We start from the raw sequence: 11,816 nt of genomic DNA, 5'->3' as shown, positions 1-11,816 counted from the left end.
TACTAAGTTATTTCCTTAGAATCATATATGACGTTCATGTATTACGACTATTTTGGTATTTGCATCATTTTTTTAATTTGCCCTACCTCAAAAAAATTCCGTCCTTCGCCACTGTATGCGGCACCTCCTTCCGACGTAGTTGGGGGTCGTGGCTTAGCCCAGCACTCGGGGAGGGGGGGGGGGGGGTCAATGGAGGAATTGAAGAGGGAGATGGCCTCCTTCGACGCGTGCACGGAGAAGCGGAAAGCGGTGGCTGAGAAGAGATGATCGCTGAGGGGTGACGCACATACATGGCACCACATCCTTGCATCCCTTTCCTTGACGTCGACAATACGCCATCGGCTAGAACTGCATCCATCTTATTGCTGACACGGCGCCATATGCTGCCACCATCTCCGGAAAAGGGCTCGATGTATTATATTGTCCCTTAATTAATACTCCCTCAGTTTTTATATATAAGGCATATAGTTTTTTGAGAAAAAATGTCATAATATAAGGTTTATTGCGTTGCCCTACTTGTATGGATAATATTTTAGAGATTTGATTAGGTTTACTTATCTTATGCAATGTCTTCTATTAGCTCACGGCAAGTACTTAGGGTTAATCCTAGCCAAACATAGTGTAATTTTTCCTAAATATGTGTTTCTTAATTTCCGTATCAAAAACTATATGGCTTATATTTAGGATCGAAGGGAGTACATTTGAGCATTACGAGACTAGCCTGGCACCTGGTCTCTGTCGATTTTTGAACTACTAATTCTTGAATTCAAGATTCTGAACGAACTACCTAATTCCTTTTAACATGTCCATACATATGTACGGTAGGCACATTCGTAAAGGAGCACTGAACCAAGGACAGTTATAGTGCAACAAGCGCTTTAGGCGCTATTAACTTTGTTTCATAATGTAGAACAGAGGTACTTTTTTTCGAAACAAGGTACAATCAAAGACGCTCATATATGTGCGCGCACACACACTCCTATGAACGCACGCACACCATATTCCTATGAGCACCTCCAAAAGACTGCGTTGAAGAACTGATCCGGCGGATCTTGAGATTGACAAAGTCACCACATGCGTGTTAAATCTGGGATTTGAATTCTGGTGGGCTGGGGATGCCACTACCCTTCTAACATCCAACTACAGGTTGGTCTCGAGGTCGCATAAAGGCGATACGACATAGAAAGTTGAAACCAACATCAACATATACAGAATTCACACGGCGACAATGAAACACACGTGCACCAAAGATGACAAAATACAAAGTAATGCACGACTCGTGTAAGGTCTACGTGGTGGAGGGCCAATCCGAAGATTACACAACGTAGGTATTGGATAAAGACGTCATTAGACACCTGCTCCAACCGTGTACATCGTAAACGACCGCTGTTTGGAGAGAAACATTTCACAAAAAAACGTTTCGTCCCTGGGCTCCCACGATGCCCAGGGCGAAACCCTAAATCCGCGCCGCCAGAGCCCTCCCCACCCTCTCCCTCGCTTCGCCGTCGTCGGGGAGCGCCGCCGGGCGGCGGGGCATCTTCTCCCCTCGCGTCGTGGTGGCGGCGCGGGCGACGTGGGCGGCGCAGTCGCGCGAGGGCGCAACGCTGGCAGGGGCGTGGCGGCGCGGCCGTGCGACGACGGCGTGGCGGCTCTGCGTGTTGGGCAAGCTCGGGACGTCGATGGCTTCCCCGGAGGCTGCTGCTGCGACGGGCGGCGCGAGCTCCGGCGGTGGCGGGCGGACGGTGACGCGCGCCGTGATGCAAGGTGAGCGGACATGGCGGCCGGGTGGGCTCGCGGCGGCGCAGCCCTGGCGAGGACCTTCAGGCGTCGGGTGGAGGTGTTCTGGCCGCATCGTGTGCGGGCCGGGGCAGGGGCCCCGGGCCTTGGCCCAACCCTCCCCAGATCTGACGTGTCCGGCAGCCATGGGGGATGTCTGGCCCTCTCCAGGAAGGTGGTATAGCTGCAGGTCCGATTGGGGGTGCAGGTTCCGATCTGTGCGGTGTGGTGCTCGTCTTCTTCGGCCCGCAGCAGGAAGAGCTTGGACGTCGGGGCGGCGGCCCTAGAGGGTGGGAGTCATGTTGGTCGGCGGGCGAGCCAATGACTCTGGTGCTGGCCGGTGACCACGGCCGTAAGGACGGCGTGGTGGTCGGCGAGTTAAGTGTTGTGGAGTGTAGATGGCGGTGATTTTTCCAAAAGGAAACCTTTGCCCCTTGGGCCACGGCGGCGGCGTCCGCGGACGGCCTTCCCTTGTTGAAGGCGCCGTGAGGCCAATCTCCGTCCCTCTACTTCATCCGGGTGAAAACCCAAGATCCTCGGATCGGGCGGTGGCGGCACTCCGGTGTCGTGCTCTTCTTGAAGACACCGTCTTGGAGCCCACGGCACGAGGCTCACCGATGGTTGTGATGGAGGTGATTCTTCGGCGATCTTCGGCAAGGCTTGCTCCGTGACCTTCCCTTGTCGAGCTTCCTTGGCGCTGCTTTTCGGTCTGTGAGCAACGTGGGTTCGTCCCCGGTGGTGGTCGGCTTCCGGTGGCGTTTCTGCGACGGAGGAGTTCTATCGACGGCACGCGTGAAAAATGGCTCGCTCTCGAGTGAGCTCCGGCCCGACACCGTAGCTTCCAGCTCTGGTCCGAGTCCTCGTAGGCGTTTTGGCTGAGCATGTTGGTCGCGCTTTTGGTTGTAGCCTCTTTGGTAGTTCGTGTGGGTGTGTGATTTCGTTCTGTAAGCTGGGTTTAGCACTTTGTATCGTTTTCATTCGTTGGTGGTTTTGTTAATTCAAAGTTAGACATTTAAGTGTCTTTTATCTAAAAAAAACGACCGCTGTTATTCTTGTCATTGAATAATAGCCCACAAACATGATACACTAGTAGATAACTGCAGAGGGGACGAATTTCTGCAATCCAACAAAATGTCATATCTGTATAGCCATAGCAACCAAATTGAGGCTACCGTTTTCACCTGAATGAAGATTCTGAACTTGCGATCAATGAGCCACGGCCAACTGCTAAAAATAACACTACCAGGCATATACAAGATTCTTATTACTCAATGCTAAATTGAATAAAAGGACTATCGTGAGCTTGTGGGAAACAAAACAGCTGAAGGCAGTCAGGTAGAGCCGTAGAGGATGGAATCTGAGATGGTTGCTTCCTGCTTTACTGTGCATGCCTATCTACGGGGAGCTGAGGATTGTGGCTTTCAGCACAGACAACCCTTGTTGCATGAGAGCGCCCCGGCGGAGGCAGTCATGGGCGCCACAAAAGAGGCAGACTTGACAAAACTTGGGGCCTTAACCGCAGGTCCTGGCCTGCCCGACGCTCTGAAGAAGGCGCCGTTGAGCATGAGATCGCCGTCCGATATCCAGCTCCAGTTCCGCCACTCGCTGTTGGGCGGATCGCCGTCGCGCTTCGTCACCTGCAGGAATTGCGTGCAGACAGAGTTTCATGCATGGTCACCTTGTTCAAAGGAGATCGAGGATCACTAAAGGGGAGAGGCTACGATCGAGAAGAGGTCACGCGGCGCGATGCACCTCTTTCTCCTTGCCGGCGCAGAACCTGTTGCCCTGGCTAAGGATGGTCGGCGATGCGCTGCCTCCGATGGCGTATTTCTCCCAGCTCACGTAGTCATTGTTGACGACGTGGAACACGCCGAACCGGCACCTGTCAAAATTATCACATCAATCAGTGCCATAATCCGATTATCCGACGAGAGATTTGCACACACGAGGTTTTGGCGACAGAAGGCATGACCTTGGCATTCTCTGCACGAGACCTGGCCCGAAGCGGTTGAACGCAACGGTGACCCGCATGCCCCTGTCGTCGGAGAAGGCGTCGTTGTGGCCGAGTAGCATGGCCTTGTCGTGGTTGGTCATGAGGCAGTTGGAAACGGTGACGGCGGTGGATGCCTCGATCACGTCGACGAGGCCGTCGGCGCAGTCCTCCAGCGAGCAGCGGTCGACCCACACGTCCCGGGAGCGGAAGACGGTGACACCGTCGCCGTCCGACAGCTCCCAGCCCCTCGCAGACTTGCGCGCCGGCCTGCAGTGGCGTATGGTGACGCCGTGGATGATGACGTTGCTCACGTTCCTCAGCGTGAAGCACGCGCCGCCGTCGCCGACCACGACGCGGGCGCCGCGGCCGTCCACGGTCTTGTACGAGCTCACCAGGAGCTCCTGCCTGGGCCGGATCGTCATGTCGCGGTCGAAGACGATCCAGAGGGGCTCGTGCTGGGCGAGACCGTACCGGAGCGTGCCGGGAGCTGGCCTCGCCGGGTCGTCGTCGCCGGGGTCCGTCACCACGTATATCCTGCCGTTCTTGCCGCCGAGGGCGTTGCGGCCGAACCCGATGGCGCAGTCGGCGAGGCGCTGCCGGTTGGTTGCCCAGCTGGGGTCGCAACGCCAGCAGTCGTCCACCGGGTTGCCGGTGCCGCAGCTCCCAGTTGGAGTTCGTCGGTGCGATGATATGTTGTTGCTGGTGGAGTTCTCACTGATCGGCAGCGGCGAAGTGTAGGAAACGGGTAAAATGGATGTGAAGAATAAGAAGAGGAGAATGGCCATTGTTCGTGGTAGTGATTTCTTGGCAGCCGCTGCCGATGCAGGCCCTGCAGATCGAGTAGGTAGGTTCTGTAGAGATCGATCAACTCTGGAAGCCGAAGGTCGTATATTGCATAGAACAGGCGCAGCAGTATATGGCAACATATCATCGAAATCACCATTTTAGGAACTACCTGATTTTCCTGCTTGATTTTTGTCAATAATGCTGATTTTAAGCGCCACAAATCAGGTATATATGGATTTCCTTGAATCTGGCATACGGAAGACAGACCGAAATCTTAAATTACTGCCGAAATGGAAACCGAAATGGAGGGGAGAGATTCCAATGCCAGAGTTATCACAATAGTTCATGCAAAGTAAGCTCCTTTTACCGAAAATATCCCCCTCATTTCCCCCCTCCCCCTCTCTCACCTCGCTACAGTAGTTGGGAGAGGTTTCCCCTGTTCCGGGCCGGACCGAGGCCCTCGCTGGCGGCGATGCCGCCTGAGAGAGGCTGAGGCGAGGCTCAAGTCTTCATAGTGTATATAGTAGAGCTAGGTGTAGTGGTCCCATAGTGGCGTCTTGGTGCATCCTGTTGTTGGGTGGTGCGGCGGCGCGGCTCCGGTGGCTGGCGCGCGACCTCGGGTGGGAGCTAGTGTTTCCTGATGCAGCACTGTCGGGGAGCTGGCCCTGGTGGTTCTATGTTCGTGTCCGAGGTGAGCAACGAGCAGCGCGACCTCAGCGAGCTCCGTCAATAAGCGCTGGCTCCGACAGCTTAAGCTCCTCTTTCTCCTGGGTGTCCTCTTGGCCGGCCATGGCGGCGAGGGAGAGGGCACCGACGGCGACGGGGAAGCCTCGGCGGCCGGCGAGACTCATGCTGCAGTTATGAGCAGTTTCACGGTGACCACAGGAGGGTCATCGATCTTGGATGCCCAAGGATGGCATCAGTTGACGCCAGCGAGGCGTCTCAGCAACCTCCTTCGGAGGCCCGTTTCTGATGATGCGGTGGCAGCGCTTCATGCTTGCTTCTTCCCAAGTGGCCATGTCCCCGGCGAGGAAGACAACTGCTGCCGGCGCAGTTCATCCCCCATCGGCGGTGTGACTGGATCACGTTCATGCACGTTCCTTAGAGGTCCTTGTGCAAAATCTAGGGACTTGTTTGTAATTTCTTTTTTTATTGTGACCCTTTATGTAACCTGTACCATCGCTTTGACTAGCATAGTCTACTCCAAAATGAGTCCATGCTCATGTAGCCCCGTCACGCTGGAGACGATAAACACACCTTCTTTCTCTGTCCTTACACCATAGTTGCTCAGTTCAGGTCTCACCTAGGATTCAGAAGTGATGATGTGGATGATATGATCCCTCGGCTACAAAAGTTCTACACTGTATGCTATCCAAGATGACAAAATCAGAAGATGTCAACTTTGATCTTTTCTTCCTTTGGCAGATCGGGAAGGCAAGAAATGATCATAGGTTCTAAGGTAAAGACACTTCAGTTGACTCCCTTCATCCACCAAACCAACAATGCTAGCGCAACAGCACCAGAAGTCGACGCCCCTTGAAAAAAAAAAGGAAGTCCACACCTCGGGAAGGTAATCGTAATATGTTGCCAATAAGTTGCGAAAAAACAGAGTATTTCATTTTTTATTTCTACAATCCTCTAATTTGCCAACCACCTCACACTTTCTGATACCGTTAGCTTCAGTCTAACTAGTCAGATGAGTACCGAAGGTCAGAGACTTCCAAATAAAATAAGAATCTTGCATATGAGGTAACTGGCCAACCATGTCTTGGAATATCAGATCCAAAACGACAGTATGTTTTAACTTCATGGTAAGGAATGCTTGTAATTGCAACTCTTGAACTGCCATTATTTAACACTACAGCCTCTTGGTGAAGAACTTGTTCTAGTTTGGATATTTCTCAAATGCAGGTCCACAGATGACACGCACCTTTAAAATCTTTCATGCGTAATATTTTAAGCTGGACATGGACCTACAAATGCGATCTGCATGAACCAAACATAAGAAATAAGGAGCAAAATTTCCCTTGGAAGAATTTCACTGTGTCCATAAGAAAAGTGAATTCTGAATATGCTGTTACGAAAAAAAATATCTACTCTATGTCACTTCAAAATTTGACAGTTAATTTTATACAGTAATAATTGGAAACCGTTAGTGAGCTATTCATCAATGAATTATAATGAAGTCAAAAGTTAATTAACCATAAGTCAAAATCTAATAAACACGGATAGACAGGAGTGATATGCACGGGAAAAATTTAGCCTACAACCCTACATTTTACCAGACAATTTGCATCTGTCCATCTAGATGTGTTCCGACATGTTACTACCAATCCTATGTTATCTTTAAAATGGTAAAAGAGATGGTAATATGTTTATGAGAAACATTAACAGTTGCATCTAGTTCTTTTTTATGTATAGGTAAATATGAATTCTTTTAGTTCTGAAAAGCAATTACCACTTGTTAGTGGATTTTTCAAGACAGACATCACTTGTTAGTGTATTTTTCAAGGTTTTCTAACGTAACTTCGTGTACTAAATATAAATGGTTATATCATATCCATTTATATTTCAAATTTGTCCACCACAGTAGTTCTCAGCTATCATGTTGCATCAGAATTTCACATAGCCCAGTTAACCAGCTAACCAAAGAACCTAGCAAAAGCAACTCTAATAAAGAAACCATGTCTTCATAAAATGACAGCACGGAAATGATAGTTATCTGCTTGGGTGTTAGTAAGGAGTGGATTGAGGTTTAGACGAAAATTTGGGTCCGAGCGCAAGAGATAACGAGGTTCACCCCCATTTGCAAGGTGGGGCTCAAGACTATGAACAAGTAGTGACTTATAGAACTTCTGTTTATTGCTTGCCTTCAAAAGAGTTTACTAGCTGCACTTACATGGCAGCCTCTAGACTAGGAATACCATATGGACTAGGCATATTGCCTGACTAAACTAGGACCTGAACCGAAGTAGTACTTAGACTCAGTTACAGTAGCACATAGCTGAACACAACTAGGACTAGAACTCTTCTTAACACACTGCAATCAGGTGCCACTCCTGATCTGGCACAGCTAAAAGTAGTAGCAATCAGACTGTCGTACCGATTCGATTGATAGGAACTAGGACTAGGAGTTCCAGTCAGATCAGAAGACCAAGCCGACTGGCACAAGTGGTTCAGACTGTGCTGGCCTAGACCTGTAACGAAAGGTTTGACCCAAAAGACATCCTTGGCAGCGATACTGATATTGGAAATATAAATGGTACAATCATGATCACACAAGAAAACTGAATCTTAACTTTTACCAATTCATAAGGATCAGAAAACAGAGCATGCTTGTGCTAAATATTGTACTAGTACTAAGTATTAAAACTATACCATAGGAGCAACAGCAAGTATACAGAAAGAACATGATCAGCATTGCCAAAACCAGTGGCAGCTCCCAGGAGAACTTAAAAGACTGGTGTAAATTATTTTGAAAAAAGGAACAGTTTTATTCACTTCTCGTGTAGAAAAAGTTTATGAAATTCTGGTCTGAACTTGAGAATTAAATAATTGGCTTGCCCAACTGGTTATTGGCTATTGTTATGATGAACCAATGCTATGATCAATATTTCATACTTCAGGAATTCCTCTTTTTACAGTCTATAAGCTATATGCATCAAGTGTTCATGGGTCTCGCAAATGTCAAACTGCTGAGCATCCTAGCAGAAAATCGAAACATAGATTTTTATTGTAGATTATAACTAAATGATTTAGGCCAATAAACTGATGTTGTATGTTACTTAAATGATGTGTGTTACTTTCCAACAACAATAACCTTCCCATTCACATTAATATCATTCATCTTTTCATTGGCCTGTGGATGGTTTAATGCTCTTAATATATGCTTGAATAAAGGTATTATTTTCATTTCTAACAGATGGAACTGGGGGTTTTCCCTCTAATTTCCAAAAAAATCCATCGGTTCATATGATCCAAATGGCATCTTTTCACCTCATCAGATTCTTGTTAGAGCATTAGAAAGTCTATAAGAAGAGTTAAAGTCTCGACTCTCTTGACAAAAGTGACGAACAGATGAAGCTCATTTAAATGAATTGTGTTCAAGGCCAAGCAACTTAAAATGAAAAATCAAATCTATTCAGATCAAGATCAACCAGGCAATCAATTTGAACGCTTATGGAATTAGTAACACGGCAAACCTGTAATTTCTGACCTGAAGAGTTCAAGAGCATTTAAGCATGGGGACCATGATATAACATAGGGGATGAGTATCTATCCACTTAACTAGGGCATCACAAGAATCTTTTTCGCTGGTACCCAATGACTTGGGTCATAGACCGCTTTTTACTGTTCTTCCAAAATTCATCCTTCTTTTCCTTCCTATGCTTTAAGGAAGATTTGCCCTTTATAACTCCCACAATGGTACTTCTATTCTTTATGCTTTTCCTTGCAGATTTCACATCCAACGTATTCAACAGCTTTCTGTATGACTTAGCATCAGGTACTTGCCCACTTCGAACCATCTGCTTGTGGTAATAGAATGCTCTCGAAAAGTCACGGACACGAACATATGCATATATCATTGTAGAATATGTAACTGAATCTGGTTTTAGTTCCAGAATAGACATCTCTTTCAGGAGCTGCGGCAATTTGTAATGCTGTCCTCCCTTTGCATAAGCATTCATCAAAATGTTGTAAGTCATAGTTGTAGGAGGTAAACCAATTTCTCCGAACTCGGATATTACATCTCTTGCCTGAACATACAACCCATGCTTCGCCAAACCATCAAGTACCATGTGATATGTGACTCTAGTGCCTCCAGCCTTTTCATCAATCATTGATTTCCATGTATCCATTAACTTCTCTGTGTCACCAGCCCTCCTAAATATGTCAAGTAAAGCTGTATATGTTTCTAAGGAAGGCTTAAGTCCTTCTCTTCTCATATCTGTATATGTCGTATGAGCTTTTTCATCCTGCCCATTAACTGCATATGCACGAAGCAGTGAAGTATACGAAGAAGATGTAGGCTTAATGCCATCCGCCTTCATCCTCAGGAAAGCATCTTCACCCTTTTCACTCATTTTTTTCTGCTGCCCATAAGCACTTATGAGACAGTTGTATGACCTAGCATTTCGCACTAGTCCTAAATTGTGCATCTCCAGAAGTAATGATTCAACAACTTCTGGCTGCAATCTTCTGCTGTAGGCATCCATAAGGATATTATAGGTCAGGGTTGTTGGTTTTAACCCTTTCTCTTTCATCTCAACAAAGAGTCCCTCGGCTTCTTCAATTTGACTGCATTTGCAATATGCATTCATTATCATGTTATAAATGCTCGTGTTTGATGGGATTCCTCTCTTCTCCATTTCTAACTGGAAGATAAGAGCTTCCTTTTTCAGCCCCTCATCACAAAAGATCTTAATTAGAGAGGCAGAGGCATCTAAGCTCCACTTGACACCTTTTCTGTTCATTCGCTGGAAGAACTCCCATGCATCCTTAGCAGATGCCTTGCGCTTCTTCATTACCATTAACATGATGGAGGATGTTATGTGGTCAGGTTGGACATTGTTCTTCTCCATTAACTCAAATACTTTCCAGGTATCGTCACATCTGAAGTGTGCAGAAGAATGTATATCACAACAAAGCAAAACGCACAGAAGAAATGTGCTCTTTCCGTTTCATAATTCTTGTTGTGATTGTAGTTCAAATTTGAACTAAAATCAAGACAAAGAATTATGTAACAGAGGGAGTGGCATATTAGAATTTCCACTATGTTCATGCTTAGTTGGGACTATAGTTGTGCACTTCAATCTTAAAGAGGGAAAAAAAAGACTTGCATCTATGCAAATCTGTCAATAAATATTTTTTCCTGCTAGTCCAGTTTCCCAAAATGCAGTTGCTAAAATGAGCAAAATCAAATACACTTGGGTCATCTGCTATTAATAACTAACAACATGCATTGCATATCAATTTTTTTTGGAGGAGAAGGCTCATCGATATACTAATTAGAAACAGGGAAACAAATCAAAGTCGCCTGAATCCTAAGTCCATCATTAAGAACCCAGCAACATAATTGCTTTTTCATAAATAGTTGGATAACAAGAAGTCCTAACAAATTTTGTAAAAGCAATTGCATGAATGAAACTGTAATAAGATTCACTCTGCCACACAAATCAAGACAGCTCACCTTCCACAGTAGGCAACACCGGACATTGCAGCGTTGTACAGAACCACCTCCCGGAATCCCCTCTCCAGCGGCAAACTTCCCAGAATCTCCAAGACATCATCGGCCATCCGCGCCCGTCCAAGCAACACGAGAGCCACCAACCATGCCTGCGGCGACGAGGACATTGGCTGCTCCTCGAGCATCCGCGTCATCCACCGGAAGAAGTGGAGGCACCCCAACGCCAGCCCTTCCTGACCCATCCTCCTCATCACTTCCACGCATTCGTCCTCGCCGAGGGCTCTGCGGCTGTAACCAGCCAAGAAGTCAGCGAATCCGGAGCCGTCGGCCGCCGCTGGGCTCCTTGCAAAGGCGAGAATTTCTTCCACTGCCGCGGTGGTGGTTGTGCTTGCCTCTTCTTGGTTTGGCAAGAAGAAGCTCGGGTCCCACCACGGGCAGTCCCCGCCGTCTTCATCTTCGTCATCCTCCTCTTGGAGATTATGCTCCTGGGCCTGGGGTCGGAAAGGGCCGACAGGCGGGTCCCACTCACACGCCTCGTATTCGCTCAGCTGCTCTCCCTCCTCTGCGCCGTCGCCATTGGGTGGACACCATCCGTCGCCGCCCTCTTCGTCATCCAGGGGGGCGAGGAGGTGGGCACCGGAGGAGCTGGCGGGAGAGCTCCGCATGTCTTCCTCCACGTCACGCACGTCGTCGTCTGGTAGGCGGGCGACTGGTTGGTTGCGCCGCCGTGGGAAACGATGGGGGTGGAGGAAGCATTTGGAGGTGGAGGATTTGAGGGGGCGGCGGAGGAGTCGGAGGATTGGTAGGTTTGGGGAGGCGAGGAAGAAAGAGAGCAGCGGCTGAGGTACCAGCGCCATCGGGTCTCACCGGGGTTTCATCTGGGGCGGCCAGTCACGGCCGAGGCAGAAATCACTCAAAGAAAGATTTTTTCTACAAGACGGCTCGAATGTCTCACATTGCTCACCGTCCGATCTAAGACCATCTCCAGCAGCAGCAGATGATATAGATGTAAACAATAACCGTCACATACTCATCTACATTAGAGAAAAAAAAATAGCTCCAGTAAATGATATA

The 11,816-nt window shown here is 48.1% G+C and overlaps 2 protein-coding genes across 5 annotated transcripts; both read right to left on the bottom strand.

The window, feature by feature from the left end:
- Positions 1–3,197: 3,197 nt before the first annotated feature.
- LOC124648267 (pectate lyase-like) lies at positions 3,198–4,554 on the bottom strand. Its single transcript, XM_047188059.1, has 3 exons — positions 3,749–4,554; positions 3,529–3,658; positions 3,198–3,413 (listed from the first exon to the last, which is right to left on the bottom strand). The coding sequence occupies exons 1-3, from the start codon at positions 4,552–4,554 to the stop codon at positions 3,198–3,200; spliced, it is 1,152 nt and encodes a 383-aa protein (XP_047044015.1).
- Positions 4,555–6,126: 1,572 nt separating this feature from the next.
- Positions 6,127–11,599, bottom strand: LOC124707058 (pentatricopeptide repeat-containing protein At5g50280, chloroplastic-like). 4 transcript variants are annotated; one of them, XR_007004667.1, is made up of 3 exons: positions 10,746–11,599; positions 7,659–10,168; positions 6,127–6,541 (listed from the first exon to the last, which is right to left on the bottom strand). XR_007004667.1 is itself a non-coding variant. In XM_047238719.1 (2 exons), the coding sequence occupies exons 1-2, from the start codon at positions 11,597–11,599 to the stop codon at positions 8,851–8,853; spliced, it is 2,172 nt and encodes a 723-aa protein (XP_047094675.1). In that variant the 3' UTR covers positions 7,400–8,850. The 4 variants fall into 4 exon arrangements, 1 of the variants encoding a protein (XP_047094675.1); XR_007004668.1 differs by having other exon boundaries at positions 8,758–10,168; XR_007004666.1 differs by having other exon boundaries at positions 8,772–10,168.
- Between the last annotated feature and the right edge of the window lie 217 nt (positions 11,600–11,816).

This window comes from Lolium rigidum, chromosome 4 (genome assembly GCF_022539505.1).
Source record: "Lolium rigidum isolate FL_2022 chromosome 4, APGP_CSIRO_Lrig_0.1, whole genome shotgun sequence".
NCBI classification, from domain to species: Eukaryota; Viridiplantae; Streptophyta; class Magnoliopsida; order Poales; family Poaceae; genus Lolium; species Lolium rigidum.
This window is presented reverse-complemented; position numbering and strand designations above follow the sequence as displayed.

Coding starts and splice junctions, on each gene's coding strand:
- LOC124648267 (XM_047188059.1), bottom strand. CDS start 4,554: ATGGCCATTCTCCTCTTCTTATTCTTCACATCCATTTTACCCGTTTCC. Junction 3,659..3,748: donor CTCGTGCAGAGAATGCCAAG/GTCATGCCTTCT, acceptor TAATTTTGACAG/GTGCCGGTTCGGCGTGTTCC. Junction 3,414..3,528: donor GCGCCGGCAAGGAGAAAGAG/GTGCATCGCGCC, acceptor CAATTCCTGCAG/GTGACGAAGCGCGACGGCGA.
- LOC124707058 (XM_047238719.1), bottom strand. CDS start 11,599: ATGGCGCTGGTACCTCAGCCGCTGCTCTCTTTCTTCCTCGCCTCCCCA. Junction 10,169..10,745: donor GGTGTTGCCTACTGTGGAAG/GTGAGCTGTCTT, acceptor TGCACACTTCAG/ATGTGACGATACCTGGAAAG.